Below are 20079 nucleotides of genomic sequence, written 5' to 3'. Positions count from 1 at the left end.
AAGGGACCTTTAAAGACCATCTTTTCCAGCAGACATCAGGGTGGCTGAAGTCCCCTAGCAGATTGCTTTGCTCTATAAGCATGTGGATCCCATCTCTCCCCAGCAGCCTGCATTCTTTGAAGAATGTCCTGTTATCACAGAAGTTACAGCTCTGGGCCTGTACCCCGATCCTTGACTGAAAATATAAAGTAGAAGATCACTTGGGCCCCTGTCCCCTTCACTCATGATCTCAGGGCTCTGAAGTCCTGCTTGATCTTGCCCAGGTTCAGCTCTACCACATCACGTGTGCCCAATTTTTAAAACATCTCACTGATACAGCACAGCGTCTGTATTTAGTCCTTTATTAGTCTTCGAAACAACACAGACCAAATCTTCCAAATGTGAGACTAAAGCCTGTCAGGCAGGATCTTGCACAGGAGTTTTAAGGGTCAGGGCAGATAATCCCTCAACACATGTAGCAAACTGGACACTGTAGCAGAAGGGACTATTCTCACAGCGAGGTTCAAGAAAGCAAAAGGGTAAGGGAAAACAAGGGAAACTGTTTCGGCTCCATACCCAAAGTTAAGACCACCAGCAATGAAATACTCCACAGAATTGTAATGCCCTACATCTCTTTGCTTAAAGGCAGTCAAAAAAACAAAGGTCAGTAGCAGCTATAAGAATTATTAAAGAGTAGAAAGTGCCTCACAGCAAGACAGTTAGAGAACTTAATTATTTCAATTATCCAAAAGAGATGTTACCATGAAGGGTCAATTATTAAAAGGAAAAGTGATGATTCCAAAAGTGCTGTGATTAAAGAAACAGAGGGAAGAAGAACTCAAATCCAGAGATTAAGTTGTGATGAAAGATGATAGCTGGGTACTAAAGCCAGGAAAATAAGACCAAAAACAAACTGGAGCTATGCTTGTAAAAGTGAAGATAACCAAATACTAGTAGGAAGAATTAATAAAAGAAAACTATTTTCCCCCTAACCCAAGAAAGAGATACCTTTTTGGAATATGTTCATAAAACAGCATTTTACTAACACAGAAGAAAAAATAGGAACTAATTGCTACTGAACATTTTGGTACTATGCAAAAAAAGAATTTATGAAACGAGAAGTCATCAAAAACCCCGCACCAATGTACAAGCTAGAAACTGTCAGCCCATGCTGGAAAAGTGCATTGGCTTTTTACATTTGAAGAAAAATGAGACAGAACTGCAGTTGTCTTTTAGTGTATCGTCCCTAAGAAATAACACAGGTAAGACTTCAAATCAGCATGAATCATGCAGCTAAAAATGGAGGTGTCTCCTCCAGAAACCCAAAGCATTTTCCAACTTCTCAGTTTGGGAATTCTTCTCTCGCTGTAACAACACGTAAACTAACAGAATACCACATGTGAGCTCAAAGAGCCAAAGCTTCACTGTCTAAGCAGCAAGAAAAAAAAGCTGTATTTTCTTTTTCATAAAATCTTTTAAAGATAATGTTTTATATTTCTTTTTATGATTAACAAAATGCTGAGAACTCTAAATCCAACACCCAAAACGATATTGTCATTCAAACCACCACTGCTGCAGACTTTTGCTAGAGTGGACAATTTCTCTTTTAAATCCTATTGCTGCCTTCAGCCTAAGCACACACTAGAACAGGTATTTGCACTTGTTCAGCCACATAGTTGTAGCTGTAGAAGGGGCAATTATCTTACAGTCAGAGAAGTCCAAATAACTGTTACACATTATTTTCCTCGTGTAACGGGAGTCTACTGGGACAGCATCTCCAAGATGAGATCTATTTACCTCCACTGGGGCAGTTTTAACCCAGAGGGATGACAAATGCAGAGAACAATTGAAATATTCTCACTTTCTTAATACAGTCATGGTCCCTTCCTGTCTATTTCCATAGTATGATCAAGTATTAAACCTCAATGTAAAAGACGGGGCAGAGAGGAGGGGAGAATGAAAATAACACAGTATAAATAACATTCACATTGATTTAATTTTGTTTGTTTTTTTTTTTCCAGAAGGAATCAAAAAACACCACAAAAATCAATATATTCCCTGAGTGTACTTAATTGAGTTAGAATCCACCCCCAAAAAGAAAGCCAACCCAAAAACCAAACACCACACCAAAGCACCACAATGCCAAGGAATTTCAGGTTACTGTCCCAAAGACATCCCTGCAATGCTCAAGAAAACCTTCCTAGAAGACATTGCTTTGGGAACGCCCTTTACAATAAAATATTCACTTCCTTGATATTTTTCACAGATACAGAGTCCATGTTGCAGTGTACGAAGCGAAGACGGGGTAGTAATACTGATATTTACACTTGGAGATCTTTACAATATACGGTTCTTTTCTTTAATGATATTACCTGCCCTCTGGACCTGCTTTATCTGGCAGTATTTTCTGCTCAGTCTTCAGAATCATGGAAAGTCTACCCTCAGTTCCACTGCGGATCAACCTGAATGTACACAATACATAAATTTCAGAGTAGTTACTACTTGTGGAATTATTCCAGAGTTGAATCCTACTATGTTCCTGTCCTATTAGAAAAAAGGCAAGTGTGGGCTCCATGCATCATCATCTGAAATATATTGTACCTGAACGCTGAAAGAATTTCTGTGAGTTATTTTTGCCAATTCAAATACAATGATATTCTCTCTCATTATCACAGCACAGATTACTTATGGAAATACAAGGAAGAGAGCTGTGGGCTCTGGGAGCTCCAACATTAGGCCCAAGTCTTAGAGATGTGAAAGTGAACAGTGAAAGAACAAGCCGTATGCTGCTACTTTTTCCTGTATAAATATTTTGACTGAGGTTTTCTTTGTTTAGCTTTAGGCCTGCAAAGAGAAAGCAGTACACCTAAACCTTTTCCTACAAACAAAAAAGATGCAGAAGAAAGGACTTTCCTATTCTAATGAGTGAATTCATGTGCACAGTCTTAACAGTCAGTTGCAATCATTACATGACTTGAGTTCAGCATTAAGGCCTGCATTCTCCTTAATGCCAGAAACGAACTGATTCCAGTATTTTCAGTAGCAGTCACCTGTTCACAACTGCTTGTTTACAGCACATGACAATCAAGCACCTTGCACAGCAATTAAGAGAAGCAAACTCGCAAGTTAAGGAACACCTGTCTTGTAATTGCTTGTAGGGCTTGAATTTGGCCTGGCTCTGCACACGCATTACAGTACAGTCTTCAATTGCACACTCACTTCCTACAGTCCCCAAAGAGCCTCCTGCCTCTCCCAGAAGATGCTTCATAAGCAGCTGTTCAGTGTTTTGTTACTTCATCCCTCAGATACACCTTAGTTACTGCAACATGGACTGAAAGGCTGCTCTGCACACCCAGCAATGAATTTCCTCATGGATTCTTCTGTCCCACTCATCGCTGCCAGATCAGAATGACTCACAACCAATAAACCAACTTATTTTCACAAACCTGCCCCACAGCACAGGCATGTTAACAGCCTCAATATGCACACAATGAACACACCCCCTTATGCTAAAACTGGTGATGTCTAATAAGTTGGATATCTAGTTTAGGATACTTTGGGGAGCAACTAATCCTGCATGCTGTCTTCCAATGCTTGAATCTTTCTGCTTGCTTGCCTTGTGTCCCTTAGAGACCAGCTGATGTCCTCCTCCTCTCAGCTTGTGATCTCAAAGCTAAAAGCCTAGTACACAAAGGCTGCAATTAGAGGGCAATCCCAAAAACCTCAAGAGGAGTTTTGTGGAAGAGGCAAGGACAGAAACGAGTTCTCAGGACAGGAGGCTCTTCCCTGCCTCATATTCCCTCTTCCGGCATGTTCAGCCTGCTGCAGCCACACATTCTTTACATTATCATCCTGATGAGTTACTTCCCCCAGCAGGTCCAAGCAGGCACATTCTTCATAGCAAATTTGTGAGCTGGACATTCCAGCCGTTGAGTCTTTGGCTTTTTTGAGCTGAGGAAGAAGTCAGAATTTATTCTGAAAGAGCAGACTAAGCAAGAGCAGACTAACACAGCCTCACTAGGACAGGCACACAGTTTATCAGGAGAGTTGAAGCAGTTCAATCTACTGCACCCATCTTCTGGAGATACAAATGTGAATTAATGGCAGCTGTGCTATGTATGGACCAAAACTAAAATAAGACACTCAATGAAGAGATTTCAGACATGCACAAAGACAGTGACAATCAAAACACTGCTCTTGTAACACATCCTTTTCTCTTAGTGGTAGAAGCAGAAGTGTCTCCCTCCACCAGAAGAGCAACGGAGCAAGCAGTGAAGGCAAAGCACAAGCATCCTTACTTTGAAAGCCCTTTGTTTTCTTCCACTGGCTGTCAGATGGCTGCACATTTCCCCATGAGCATAAGTGAGGCTGATCTAGTTCAGCATCTCTGAAATAAAGCCATTCACCAAGTTCTTCACTTTTCTGTTAAATTTATCTGAGAATCCCACAAGATGAATGCAAGAGATTCTGAAGAAGCTTCACAGGAGTTAGTCCAAGAAGTAACTTCTACGCTTCAAAATATTTAAAAGTTTTCCTACTGTTAGTGGAAGCTGTTGGAAAAGTGATCATCAATTATGCTACAGAAAATACCAACAACTTACAAAACTCAAAAACAGACACTGCAAGAAAAACACAACATGCACACTAATCATTAACACAAGTTAGGGTATGATAATGTATGGGTAGTACTACTAGAGCTATCAAAACATTTGTGAAGAAAAAAAAGTATAGACAGGCAGAAGCTGGATGAGACATGCTCATTTTCACAATAACTATTACAGGTCCAAGCTGTGCATCTAGTTCCAAAAGGGTGTTATTTAAATAAGCAGCTAGGTAATTATCTGCTTCATAATTACAGTCACAAGTGTCTCTCCAGGCACTGTACTGGTATTACATCAGCAGCTTAGCAGTGAAACAGGAATCAACTTCTTTCTTTGCAGATTATAATGGGACACCAGCACACATCTCCACCCCAACTATCTTAGAAAAATGAAATTAAAGTCTTCTTGTTATAGTGAATCACAGAAGTCCATTACTATCAGTAAATTCCACACCTGCTATTTCCCTCCACACTAGGTCTATTATTTCTTTCCTTAATTTCAGATTCCCTAGCCATGTAGTTAATACTAACATTCTGAAGATGATCATCGATATGCACTATTCAAAAGGACATTGTGTGGCCTTCAAAGGAAACAATAAAGAGCTGTTACTGGCTAGATACACATCCATTTGTGCTTAGAACTGAGCGGGAATAAAAAATTCTCTTTGTAGACAAAAACATCAGCAGGAGGGGAGGCGAGGAACACAACTACTTCCTGCCATTCCAACCACCACCAAAGAAAACAGCTATGTACACACAAAGAAAATCATGCACAAGGAAGCTGTGTTGCTGAAAAGGATGCCATGAGTTCTCCCTGACAGACTGAACTAGCACACCCTCGTTTGGGGAGTATTGTCTGGTCCCTGTAAGACAGGGCTTGAAACAAATCCAGTGTGTTGCCCTAGTAATAAAAGTGCCTATTCCCATACTATGTTTCCCTCCTGTTAAACAGCTGGTCATCTGGCTAAAACAGGAGCTATTTCAGGCCAAAATTTGCAAGGTCACACGATTATTTCAGGATGACTTTTGGTGTGTGCTTTGCTTTTCTTTTCTTTCACACTGAAACAATTTAAAACTTATCTCAAGGAACCTAATGTTATCACCTAAAAGTTTAAACTTCCCTTTCTTAGATGAATATAAGAGTGCAGAGGCCAATCTAATGAAATATTGGTTTGTTTCCACGTGTTGAAGAGATGCTTACAGAGGTGTCTCAGTTCACAGGTAGTGTCCAAATCTGAGAATTCAGTGCAGTTATTTTTTTGCTTTAACACCTCTAAGAATAAAAAAAAAAAAAAAGAAAGAAAGAAAAAGAAAGGACAAAAAAAGAAAAGAAAATAAAAGGCTTACTATCCTAATTCAGGACATGTTTTTCCTGTTCTCTGAACTCAAATCAGATGACAGTTACAGATGCAATTCCTTTGTTATTTGCAACATTAGAAATGCTATTTTATGCTCAATCTGACCTTAATGCCTTGAAATCCCTGCAAACAAAAATTCTTTATGCTTCAACAAATATGAAGAACTTTAGTAACTGGTTAGTCAGAAAGATAAAAGATATAAAACAGGGACTATCAGTCTTCTTTGCAGGTCCATTTCCCACAAATTATTCATGATAATGACACATAATAGCAAGTGCTGATAGAATAGATTTCCTGTGGTTTGTACCCTCCTGAAGGTTAATGTTTTATATTCAGTGTAAAAGGACAACAATTAAATAACAGTGATACTTTTGACCTATGCTGCAGGGATGGAGGAAAGATGTCTTCTAAAGACTAATAATGCACATATTTCTTATTTAGTATTAACTTAAATGAAAATGACCTTTAGTTCTATCAACTTTTTGAACTTCATTTGGTTCAAATAAGGAAATAAAGTACTTCTTTTGATTTCTGTAAATAGCCTATTCTTTTCTTGACTTACTAGTGTAGAAGCTTACGTCTAGAAGGTAACCCTTTCATTGCATTTTCTAATGTTTTAATTAATAACCACAAAATTTCCAAAAATTACTTGTAGTACTATAACAAAATATTTCCACACTACAAACATTTCTTCCGCCACCTCTGAAAAATACAGCCTGTAAACCAAAGTATTGAATCCCACCACAGCTGAAAATAATGTGTAGTACTTCTCCAAACCACAGTTCAAGTTTCATCAATTTTCTTCTTTTCTATTTCTGTACACAAAAAGCACAGACAACTCCAACATCTCAAGTGCAGACCCACCATCCATTTTGCCCTTGCGACTGAAGAGCCTACTTCAACATAATTTTTTAGTGCAATAGCACAGAACAACAGCTACCCAGCATGAAGGAGTCCTGATGCACATGTGGAGGCAAAGGATGTGATTATAATCATTGTTCATAGGTATCTGGGGATGGTGTTCAAAACTCCTAACTTGGTGGAACAGAAAGGAGTAACATGTTTGTTACAGAGAGCAAAGACAAGACAGTGCAAAAGGAAGCAAACATGAGGGTCACTTTTTCCTACGAGGAACAAATCTGTCCACACGGCACCTAGAATGGGATTTTTGGCTGGATGGTGATAAATTTGCTTCCTACATCTTCATTTAGCACCCATTAAGATCTGCCACCATCACCAACCCAATTCTCAGTACTGCTTTTCTTTAAGGAAGACTTTAACAAGACTTCCACTCTCATCAGTAATGAACTGATAATCAACCTGCAGAATTGCAAATGCTCACAAAGCAAACTGCCAGAAAGCTCAAATATAGGCTCTTTAGACTGACCACACATATTCATTTAAGGTTTCTGCCTTTGTATATTTTACTCTACATCTTTTTCAACTAAAATGAAAGATGAATTCTTATTTTGTCTTGAACTACCACACACAACCGTGAGAACCAAAAGGTAAATCTGCATTGTCAGCATTTGAATAGGTACATCCACCATTTGTTTAAAAGCAGCTTTTGAAAAAGGTCAGGGAAATCGAATGAGTAATTTCGACTTTTCAGAAGCCAAATAGCATGTAATAAATATTGTATCAACATCCAACCAGGTTGTGCAGAAAACCTCATCTTTGAGGTACCTATAACAGTATAGACAGTCCTTCATCTCTTCACAAAACAATACCAAGAAATACAGTCCAACCCTAAGGCTACTCGAAATCCACATTTAACTGCTGGGTTCTACACAGCTTCATCTCTGAATTTCAATGCAAAGTCTTAAACCACCTCATCTGCATATAAGCATAGATCTAATCTCCAAAAACCAGTTTGGGTTTGCTAGCCATCAAGGAAGTCTAAAACTCCATACCTCAAACTGTTCTCACTCCACAGTATCTCCTCGGGTTGGAAAAAAAAAAAAAAAAGGTAATATTTGTACCAGGAAGAGGTTTTAAATAATTTGTGCCAGGCAAAATATATTGCCATTGTAGGGCTGAGGACCAAAGAAAACTCTTCATGTGTAAAAGAAGCCTTTCTGCTTTACAAGATGAGGAATGGTCACTCCAGAAAATAAATGTATCTTGCCATGTTTCATTAACCCTAACCACAGGTTACAGTAAAGATCAAAGTACTGGCTCTACACAGGTATTGTGTTAGAAAGGAGACACCTGCAATAGCACGTTCAGGTGGTTCATTCATAGACATTCAGGCTCCAAGAAACTATTTGCTCATGCTTGTGCAATCACACATCTACAGCATTTTTTCCACTCCCCTGACTTGTTCCAATGTGGTCTCAAAGCTGGCAATCCAGCTCTGACTGCCACAAAGTCTGAACCAGCTTTGGACATACAACTCTTCCTCTCCTTCAAGGAGTGCAAAGGACACTATTTGCCAGAGAAATGTGGTAACTGAGGAGACAAAAATACATGTAACACAAAAATCCTGGTAGGCAGAAGCAAAGTCTCAACTTGTCTGGAACAGACATAAAAGATGACAAAAATAAGAGAAATGTCTCCACCCACATGTATTTTTGGAACACTCATTTACAGGACAATTATGCCTAGTAAGTTAACAGGTTATGGACTTACGGATTAAAACTTCTGGTTTTCAGTGTTACCCTTAGGAATATACTGTAAACACAGCAGATCACTTGTGGAAATTAAAATTCACCAGATTAGTGGTAATCACACCTGCTGAACTGGCAACACAGCAGATAAGCAAACTCCTATTATCCTGCAAACCTCAATACTGCTATAAACACCTACAGCTGAAAAATATAATGAAGAAAAGCAAGAACTGAAACACTGTTCTGGTTTTGAACACGCTGGAGAATTGAAATATCTCAGAAACATTCACACCTCAGCAAAATCATCCAAAATGGAGAAATCAATTTGAGCATTACACAAGAAGCTTATAAACCAACTAACCTATGCAGTGTCAGGAAAAATATGCATAATACTATAAAGATGGGTAGCAACTGGTTAAAAAACCCAAACCAAAACAGAACAGGCTATTTGCTTCCAAAATGTTCTTGGAGAGCAAATTCTAATTGAATTCTTGATATGTTTCATGGCAAAATATCTTGAGCACCTCTGAATGCTGGTTTTCTTGTTTTGGTTTGGTTTCAGAAGGCCTATATAAACTGATTTGGATTAATAGGACAAACAGTACTAGTTACAGCCCGTTGGGAATAGAGCAGAACTGAAATTTTAGTTTGCCAACCTGACCTGCGTGGCAATGACTAAACCATGCAATTCAGGAGAGGAAATGCTGCTAAGAAGCTCCTGATAAATTAAAAAAAGGGGGTGAGGGGGTGAGAGGAGAGCGGACACACACAGAGAAAAACAAACAAAAAAGTAAAAAACGCCTGGGATCTTAAGAGACAAGCGTGTGTGCTTGGCTGGCATGCAGACATCAATAAATGTGTAGGAAAAAAGCAGTGTTCCAGAGGGTGGCTCATGCATTCGCAGTAAACAAGCAAAGTAAAAAAAGCCTTCCTAGAAAAGTTACTGCATTAGAATCAATAATGAAACAATGAGCTGTTATTAGGAATGGGGAAGAGTGCTTTGGTCCGTTTGCCTTTCCAAGCAGTGGGGGGTGGGGATGTGCGGTGGTGAAGATGGGGAAGGGAACTTGGAACAAGAGAGCCTGTACATCCCAGCAGCAAGGCCATGCACAAAGCACTGCAGCCCCACACAGCAAATTCAGCAATGACAATAGCGAGTCTAAGCTCAGTTTTGATATTTAGCTAAAAAAGCCACCGGGTTTTTTTTAAAGGACCATGGTATTACACAAAGCAGGTCCCCATCTGCGGTGGTGGTTGCAGCGATTTTTCTTCCCAACAGCAATCTAAAGCATGGAGTTCCTCCAGCCATGTAAAACAGCCATTTATATACCCAAAAGCAGAACATTTCTTCTGCCTTTAGGAAATTTGCATATGAAAGAGCAGTAAGCAGAAGCCCATTACCTGTAAAATTTGTCTCCATAGAGCTGCCCTTGTTTCTAACGACATGGATAAGAAAAACAACAAAGTGATCCTACCAGCACATGTTTGGCTGATGTAATAAAATTCCTCTCTCTGCTACCATCTAGTCAGAAAGATGGCAACAAAACCAGCAGCGTATCAGCATTTAAATCAGCATTAAACCCTGGGCACAAATGCTTGTTTATTTCTAAAGCAATAGGAAGTAAATTAATGTCTTAAGCTGCATGTTCATAGTATTCCTAAGTGCAAAGCAAAACAGCCCAAGACCTTATAATTAGCAGTTCAGGCCAGAGATGAATGGAAAAGCAGCAGAAGTACTTGCAGATACAATTCTACTGCATTTTAGATAGTAACCGATCTTTTCCAAATACTACATTATTCCATTGTCTGTTTGCACCCAACAGGAAGCTGCTGAACTTGACCATTCCCTACTCATCCCTAGGCAAAGGCCCCTCCATAAACAGTGAGGAAGCTGGGCACTGTGAACATGGTATTTAATGGACTCTTCTTGAGATGACTTTTCCTAGATGGGGTTCCCCTACACTGAAACTAGGACAGTCCAGAGACATCCACTGGGCTCCACTGGAATCAACTGCTGCAAACCATACAGCACAGAGTCACAGAACCATTTAGGTTGGAAGACCCTTAAGATCCCCAAGTCCAACTGTTAACCCAGCACTGCCAAGCCCACCACTAAACCACGTCCCCAAGTGCCACATCTACACTTCTTTTAAATACCTCCAGCAATGGTGATTGAAGGTCACCATCTGGTGACTGACCACTTCTCTGGGCTGCTGCCTCTTCCAATGACAACCTTCTCCGTGACAAAATATTTCCTAATATGCAATCTAAACCTCCTCCAGCACAACCTGAAGCCATTTGATGGCTGATGATATGAAATTGGGGGCAGTGGCTGATACACCTGAAGGCTGTGCTGCCATTAAGTGGGACCTTGTTAGGCTGCAGAGCTGGGCAGAGAGAAACCTAATGAGGTTCAACAAGGCCAAGTGTAGGGTCCTGCACCTGGGGAGGAATAACCCCAAGTACCTGCAAAGGCTGGGGGCTGACCTACTAGAGGGCAGCTCTGCAGAGAAGGACCTGGAGGCTTATTGGGTGACAATCTGATCATGAGCCGGCAGTGTGGCCTTGCAGCCAGGAGGGCCAATGAGATCCTGGGGTGCATTAGGAAGAGTGTGGCCAGCAGGTCGAGGGAGGTGATCCTCCCCCTCTACTCTGTCCTAGTGAGGCCACATCTGCAGTGCTTTGTCTGGTTCTGGGCTCCTCAATACAAGAAAGACAAGGAGCTACTGGAGAGGGTGCAGTATAGGCCACAAAGACGATGAGGGGTCTGGAGCATCTCTTTTGAGGACAGGCTGGGGCAGCTGGGCCTGTTTAGTGTGGGGAAAAGAAGACCAAGAGGGGATCTCATTAATACATATAAATATGTCAAAGGTAGGTGTCAAGAGGATGGTGCCAGACCCTTTTCAGTGGTGACCAATACAGGGCAAGTAGCAATGGCTATAAACTAAAGCACAAGAAGTTCCACCTCAACACGAGAAAGAACTTAACACTGAGGTGGCAGAGCACTGGAACAGGCTGCCCAGGGAGGTCATGGTCAACCTAAACAAACAAACAAACAAAAAACCCAAACACCACAAATAAAAACATACAAAGCAAACTAAAACTGCAGACTTTTAAAGCAATATTAATTGCTCAAGTCAAGGCACTCTTCCAGTTCTCTCTAGTTCTCCAGTCACAATTTTTTTCTGATGTTCACTGGCATACTTATTAAATGATTTAAGTGGGTGTAGGTATTCTTGGACATTAAAGTTGGAGTCTCTCGTACAGGGACAAAACTGCAACATTTTAAAAAATCCATACTTATTTAGCTTACTTTTTATTGCTAGTAAAGGGGTTGGTGTATTTATTCTTTACCATAACTACTTTTAAAACTATTTTTCTTTTTCTCTTCATTACCCATGTTCTTTTCCTGCTTGGCAATAATGCCAAAATAAAAGTTGTATTTCACAGTGAATATATGCCTTCTCAACTGAAGTTTGCAATATACTAAAAGATTAAATAGGACAGCTAGAAATCCACAAAAAAGTGAGCTTCTCTTATTCGAAGAGAAAAACTGAAGCCTATAGCACTCAGAGATGAGGAAAATATTATTTTAATATGATCAGTTCTCCAACTTTGTTAAATTTCTAAGAGTACTGAGGATAACACGCTTGTTTCCCAGCAGAACTACTGCACTTGAGAACAGACTCATATTACCAGTATTTCAAAAACTATGCACATGTCAAACTAAAATCAATTATTTTCTTCCTTAGGTGGAATGACAAATGTAATTTACCTATTTTTGACTTATTTCTGTGCAGCCAACACCCTAAACACAGAAAACTGTGCACTATTACTTACATTATGCAAAATATCACTACACTTTGACTAAATCTCAGCTTGTCATTTGGTTCAGTTTCTCCTGTAATAGCAAATACAACTCCAGAAGAGTCTGACAAGAAGTAGTACAACTTCACAAGCCAGTCATGTAATTAAATGCTAGTCTAGGGGTCGAAAAAGTATCACGCAAAGAAATAAGAGTAGTTGCATTCATTTAGGTCTCATCCTACCTTGAATTCTTGAAGTTCAGCGCAAGCATCTTACTTTTCAAATCCTCTCCTTGCAAGATACCATTAATAGGAGAGAGCAAGTTCCTCTGCCTACAAGCCACTGCCAGCCCTTCGTTAGTAAACATCCCTCTGGCAGTCAGCTGGACCTCCCGAGCTTTGCGCCGACATCCCCCAGTGCCAACTGTACCAGTGCCCAGGCGGGTGTGATTGTCAGGGAAGGAGCAGCTGGTCCCTCCCAGTGGATGAAGGGAAGGGATCCCTCCTCCTGCCCAGGCCACGGTAACTGACACAGCTGCTTTACAAAGAATAAACCAAAAATCACACGAGCAGCAGAACAAGATGACAAACTGTATACTCGAGTAAAAAGACATCTGGTCTGCAACACAGTCACTGCAGACAAGAGCAATGTATCATAGCTGACAAATGAATCTGTAAGATGACATTTTCCTGCTTTATTTATCTCATAGAAAAGTAAATATGTTTCAATTTCTGTTACAATAGAACTAATTTATATTGGTGGGGGGGAGGAACAAGAGACACTCCTTACTAGAATCTGTATCAGATACAATGTAGATTTTTCTTAACTTTTCTGCTTTTTTTGGAGTTTATTGTGGGGGGTTTGTTGGGTTTTTTTTCACAGTGCTTACTATTCTAGCTTGCAATGCTACTTTCGTGCACAGCACCATACAATCTATAACTGCCAGTTGTTTTGTTTTAATAAAAACAACTACTCAGAAGTGGTAGTATTTTCCAAGGAGACCCATTATCAACAACTAAGGGTATAGTTATTGCATGTTATGTCTTGACACTATACCAGCCCCTTTCCCCAGTAATAACCAAAGGTACAGAAAACAAATCAGGACTGAAGCTGTCGCTCTCTGAAAAGAATTCTCACAGTGCCACAGGAGGATGCTCAAATGACTACAGTGGACACTGCTTTTAACTGAATTTATCCCAGAAAAAAGCCTAAACACCCACTTAGCAAAAGCACAACTACTGCAGTGGAGGTTACTCACATTCTCCCCTTGGATTCATCTACACAGTACACACACTAAGGAAATACACTTCCTTGCTAGAGGAAAAAACACCAACATGAAAAAAAAAAAGGCAGTAATTATATATCAAATGCACTGTAATGTCTTTTACAGCTACAGAAATCACTAGTTAGTTAATTCAAGTCCTGGCCTCTGCAGTGCATCTGTGAAAGCATATGGGCTCACCTGGACAACCTGCACAGGGCTTGGCTGCCTCTGGATGCAAAGAACCTGGGGACAGAACTTGCTCTCCACAAGGGAGAAAACAAGGTTTTTTCAATGCTATCCCTTTTCTCTAGTTTTGTGTCCCTTTGAAGCTTTGACAGCAAGCAGTGGCACTGCACAGAATGAGGATAACTGCTCTTGTTTATTTTTAAGACAAACACAATGCAATAAACAGAGTGAAACCCAGCAATATGTTGATAAAGATGCATTAAAGAATTAGGTAAATAAATGCCCAATACCAGGATTTAATTGCAACAATAGGAGAGTGTTCAGGATTTTTACATCAACTTGTTAGATAACAGCTATTATTTGAACAGAGAAAGGATGCTCTAAAAGCGAAGTAATTTACACAGAGCTCAGAGGGGTAGCAGCATTCAGGTGCAGCTCCTCCTCTTTCTCTTACTCCCAGATGGAGCAACGTGGAGTGTGTATTTGAGGGAACATCTGAAAATTCTGACAGACGAGTAAAATTAAGTTAAAGAAAGGAATGTATGATAAAAATGTAAAGGATTATATGGATGTATAAGAGAAGAAGCCTTTGCTGTGGAACTATTATTGCAGGTAAATCCTGCCTTTTAAAGAGACTATTTGTGCAAGGCTTCCCTGTTAGAGGACTAGATAGAAGGTGTAGTAAGATAGCCACCTCTATCACAGGAAAGGGTTCTGTCATCCTGAACCATGGAGCAAAGCAGAGAGTAGCAGTCTCTTCCTAGCACTTCTCTCATGCAGATACTACAGGGGTGACTTTGTTGTCTTCCCCTAAGGTGACCTTTTAGCAACACTGAAGAGTAAATAGCAGTTGAATATACTCTCACTGCAATACAGCCAGACGGCAGCCCACTTTTCCACTATTATCTCCTCACTTATAAAAACTGCTGCACAGAAGTTTCATCTCCCAGCTTTGAACAGCTATTCCTCCATCTACAGGAACTTGCCTTTGAAATTTCTCCCAGGTAGCTTTTTGAAGTTATAATCAAACAAGAGAAAGCTCTGAAACTAAGTTTACTGTGCCTCCAGTTGTTTCAATTCATGGGACTTAAGAGTCTTTCCAAGGGACTGCCTAAGGCTTGCCTTTCTCAGGCTATCACTTATCAGAAGTGGCTCTTCCAACACCCTCTACTTGGGACAGAAGATGGGGCATGAAACATTCACAGCATTCTTGTCGTTCCAATTACACCACTGGTGCACCAGGTCTCTGCTGCTAAGGTGTATCTACCATCAATTTAATTTGTAGTTTTGCTAGGAAAACATTTACTAGGATCCCAAAGAGAAAGAGCCATACTCCAAGAAGTCACGGAAACAGCAGCAGGGATCACAGAAACAGCGAGCAGCATCTCCGCAGAAATAACCTCAAACTTTTTCCCCTCACTATGCTTCACATCTGTAAGAGACTATGGCATCACCAACAGATGGGAACGTGTCAAAAGGAGTTTCAGGCATTAATCTATCACTAGCAAAAATTACTGACCTGGTGTGAAATACTGGTGTTTACCTCTAAGGGAGCCAGGAAATTAATCTTTCACGATAACCTGACAACTATGGGAAATGCATTGTGTATACAAAAGCGCGGCACACAAACATCCTTTTCTATCACTGGGACTTTAAAACAAAGCAGCATGTCAGACTTCTCTAACACCATCCCAGATGATAATTATTTCCACATTTCATATCTTACTCTACAAAAGCTCTTAAAAAATATGGTCACTCCTCCTACTCATGCACTTTCTCTCTGTGGCAGAAAGGAACTACTATAAATAAACAAACATTAGGGCAACATCCTGCAAGGAAAAAGGCTTGAGGTGCTGAGGGAAGCTCTGCTAACTCCTCCAGCAACCTAGCAAAAATGATATAGAAGTTATTTTTCCCTATTGTACATCTTCAACAAGGCAAACAATAACTCACAGCTTGAATACCTTGAGCATTGCTTTTCCCCATCCCCTGCCCCTCCATCCTTCCTGAACCTCATACAGCAACTGGGATGGCAGTGTGTGTTCTCAACTATGCTCACAGAAATGCAAGAAGAGAAGAGGGGCTGTAGGAGCACCTGCTTTTAGTCCAACCAGCTGCTTTAGCTGCACTATGGAGACCAAACAGAGGGAGGCAGCCCCAGTGTCAGGTTCCCAGCTGGGTCTGTTGATGTGCCAAGGGTGGAAAGACAAGGAGGTGGCACTCCTAGAAGCCTGCAAGAGCAGCTGTGTACTCTACAGTGCCCAACCTTCCCTCCCCTCTGGCACAAGAGAAAAATCCCGGGACTTTCCAAAAGTGTTCTTTACTTTCCACGTGTATAATTCAGCCATGCCCCAAGACCTCAAATCCAGATACACTGTTTTGTTACAGTAACAACCACTCCCACTCAAGTTCTGGGTTTCAGTGCTGTAATTTTACTAAAGGATAGAGAATTATCACAAACTATATTGGAAGAGGCCATCCAACTCAGTAAAATCAACATAGTAAGGTTATATACACTGGCTGAGCTACTGTAGTATAACAAACAAACATTGGGTGAGTCAAGTCAAATGAACACACACGAACACTTGGCTCACCCCAATCACAAACACCTTCATATAAACCCTTTGTGGCGCCCTTCTACTCCCAAGCTGACATCATCTGATCATTTTGTAAGTAAACTCTACTCCATGATCTAAATCATGGATGCCATTAGTGACAAATCCAGGCATGGCAAGCTACTACAGAAGCCTACTTCAAATGCTTTTCCAAGTGATCCTGAATCCCTGCTAACTGCTCCAATCAACCACTTTAGTAAATTTTCCTCTTGCAATATAGTAATTTAGGGAAGATCCCATTTTTAAAAAAACCACTACACGTACTACATTCAAAAGAACATCCTTCAAAACCTCATACGCTTCTGTTTGTATCACTTCTACCCCTTCCCTCCCTAATGCACTAATCTGATTCATCTGTCAAGGAAGCAAACTAATCAGTTTGACACAATTTTCTCCCTGGCAAATTAATGTTGGTTGGCTGCCTTCCCCTATCTCATTATCTTCTATGTGCTCATAACTGCATCAAGTGTTTTACTATTATCCACGTAGCTGCAGGTAAGTCATGCCACAGCTGGAACGAAACTCAACGCAGCCCCATGGAGAGCTCAACCAAATCAAATATAGCAGGCTCAGCTCTGAAAGGGATAAAACCACAGCAGTGGTATACCCGAGCTCTTAAGCTCTGCCAGTTCTTGCACGTCCTCGGAACTGGAAGAACAGGATGCATTAAGTTTCATGGAAGTATTTCCTCCATAAGTATCTGAACAGCAGATCGTGATACTAGTAAGACAGTCTTCATAGATTCACAAAATAGCCTGCACTCAACAGTCTGCTTGAAATTTCTACTAAGTCAAGGGGGAGGCTAACAAGAGAGGAGATGAGCCTTTCATCTTTTTTTTTCTCCATAAAGGAGAATATATACATATAAAAAAGAATCTAAACACAATAGGTTGAAGGGAGCGAGGTATTTTCTATGAAAGTAAAAAAAGGCATATTTCTACTAGACCCCCTCTTGTGGACAGATTTTTTTTTTCTTGTTAATGAATAAAACATTGGAAACAAAAGCAGCAGCACAGAGCTAGAATGAAAGCATTGATGTTGGAATGCAGGATTTCAGATGGAAGGAAGTGTTTGGGGATTTTTTTCTTTCCTTATGCTTTTGCTAAACTCGAAGTGATAACTCCCCTTCAACACTTTACAACTCTCAGTTTTATATGAAAAAAGATAAAGATGGTGAGAACATATGAATAACTAAAGCTCTCAATAAGAAATGGCACCCCTTGCAAGAGTAGTTGTTGAGCTCTACATGCCTCAAAGAGCAATGTCAGCTAGCATTTCCTTGTACTAATGCCTTTTCCCACTGGGGTCACCTCTTCACTTTCTGTGTCTGTGAAGTGCTGCAGCCCTTTTTCTACTGTGTTGTTTTTCTTTTTGCTCCAAAAGAGTCTATATGTTAAAGAGTATTCTAGCAAAGCTTTGACACTACTCTTCAGCAGCCACACCACACACATCTATGCTTTTAAAGTAAACTAACAAATATTAGAATCCTTTACAGTAACCAGACAGACTTAATAGATTTTTAACTCAACTTTCCCATGGAAATTCACCCCTTTGCTTAGAAGCACTTCAACAGGCCTACCACTTCCGCTCCCCTTCCCAATACTTCATCAAATTTTACTTGCTACATTTCTTTTTCATCAGCAAAACCAAGCATTACAGGATTTGATAGCTATACAAGCTTTTTTTGACTTCACTAGTTAAGAAGAAATCCATTGGGTGATAAATCCACTTAATCCTCTTTAGCTTCCCAAAAAACGTGAAAGCAAACTAGATTGAATATTCTACTTTCAAGAGGAAGCCTCTTGTAGGCCATAATATTTGTAGCAGGATTGACTATAGAGCTACTGGGAAAAACACTCACGGTAATCAGTCTATACAGCTTGTACATAATCCAAAGGAACTAGGATAGAATACTGAAATCAAGTCACTTGAGACAGAAATAGAGATAACTTTGCCTTTGTGTGGATACAGAATGGACCTTTCCTAGCCTGTCAATTCTAGTGAAGAGCAGCAGCATCCTTCTCTCAAAAGTAAAAATGAGAGACTTGAGAAACTCAAAAACAAATCATGTATTAAGATCATTTTCATCCTGGGTTTTTTTAATCTATCAATTAAAATCTTCAAGTTTAATACATCTTGTCTCTGAGCATGCACTGCACCCACAAAACTTTCTGTGGCCACCCAGCTATGCATTTCTACAGCATCTACACAGATTAACAGAACCCTAAATTTTGTTTGGGTAGAGCAATTTTAAGCTGACTGTGTTCTGACAGTGCCTGAATTAACTCTCTTTCAGTGACAGGCAAATGAACTGCTGCACACAGAATTTATTGAAGAGTGTGCCAATTACAAATCAAAAGGCAATTTCCACAAAAGCCCTTCAGCATTCACGTCACTAACCTCTACAGCATTCCTGGGATCAGGGCAAACAGCTTCAAGAGAACAGGGCCCATTCCTTTCCGAGGTTTCTCTTCAACACCAAAGCTGCTCTCTCACTAGGTAAAAGAGAAAAAGGTTAGAATATAAATGTGACAATAAAATCACAGAGCTTTGCTGTTCTGAAATGGATGAACAGTCATTCCTATGACAACTGGACTTTCATAAACCTAAGAAATCTTTTAAATAGCTCCTGGGAAAGGAACTGTAGCAAACTAGAGACTGACACACAGCAGTAAGCTTAAATAAGCATTATCTCCCCGATTAAATGGTACTCGCTGAGAACACATGAACTGCTAAGAGAGTTAATACAAAGTGCAAGACCACTAATTAATGCATTGACAGCCCGTGATCAGCAAGAGCATCCCTCCGAGGAACTAAGTGATTTCTCATCGTTACAGCAGGAGAATAAGAACTAAGTTGCATTGACCCCAACCCAGTTGAGCAAATGTGAAGCTCCCGAACGTGCCTGGCTTTCCCTGACCTCTCCCCTCATTTGTCTGACTCTTTTTTTCAGAGTTATAAAATATTCATCTTAGAATTTGCAAGTGGACACACACAAGCCAACAAGGGGCACCAAGTCTGAGCTCACTTCAGCCTGACTCCACGAATCCATCATGGTGACATACTCCAGCTAACCCAAGGCAGGTGGCAGAGGCAGCAAAAGCAGCACTATTCACTGTAGGACCTGGTAAACAATTAGGAGGAATGCTGCACTTTGGTTAATTAGCCATGAGATGGCAGACCTCTGATTATTTTACCTCTGATTCCCAGTCAGCCCCATTTGGCACCAGTAGTACAGGTGTTCCTGCAATGCAGTGCACTACACAGTACAGGCCACAGTACAAACCTAAAGTAACTGGGAAAACTTTACACTACAATTCACATCATTTGTTGTTTTATTGTTTGGTACATGAAAGGGAGCAGGGAAGATATTGTGAAGCGGGGGCAAATTGACATGGGTAAAAAAAGGCAGCACAGCATCAGGTACCTTCGAAAGGTTTTGTGAGAGAGATGGCACTAATGTGAAAATCTTGCTCAGAGAGGTGTTGCAGAGCTTAAAACAATAAAACATTTTATTACAATGCTGTTGTATGCAATAAAAATTGAAGTAACTTGCTGGCAAGTGCAAGAGTTCAGCATTAACAACTAAAGCAGAAGTTCTCTTCTAACTCCATCCTCCATGACCATAAAACCCTCTGCTACCCCTAGTACAGGGATGGGA

At 40.3% G+C, this 20079-nt stretch overlaps 1 protein-coding gene across 9 annotated transcripts in view; it reads right to left on the bottom strand.

The window, feature by feature from the left end:
• The window catches only part of WDFY3 (WD repeat and FYVE domain containing 3), a 166946-nt gene that overhangs the window by 113627 nt on the left and 33240 nt on the right, over window positions 1-20079 (bottom strand). For 4 of the 9 annotated variants that reach the window (XM_017820120.1, XM_017820124.1, XM_017820121.1 and 1 more), the window contains exon 1: window positions 12596-12715. In XM_017820120.1, the coding sequence (XP_017675609.1) occupies window positions 12596-12624 (29 nt within the window). In that variant the 5' untranslated portion in view covers window positions 12625-12715. Of the gene's footprint in view, window positions 1-12595; window positions 12716-18818; window positions 18914-20079 lie in introns of those variants that run through there. The other 5 variants (XM_017820119.1, XM_017820122.1, XM_017820125.1 and 2 more) reach the window with 2 other exon arrangements.

Source organism: Lepidothrix coronata, unplaced genomic scaffold, assembly GCF_001604755.1.
Source record: "Lepidothrix coronata isolate B3197 unplaced genomic scaffold, Lepidothrix_coronata-1.0 Scaffold79, whole genome shotgun sequence".
Lineage (NCBI taxonomy): Eukaryota > Metazoa > Chordata > Aves > Passeriformes > Pipridae > Lepidothrix > Lepidothrix coronata.
This window is presented reverse-complemented; position numbering and strand designations above follow the sequence as displayed.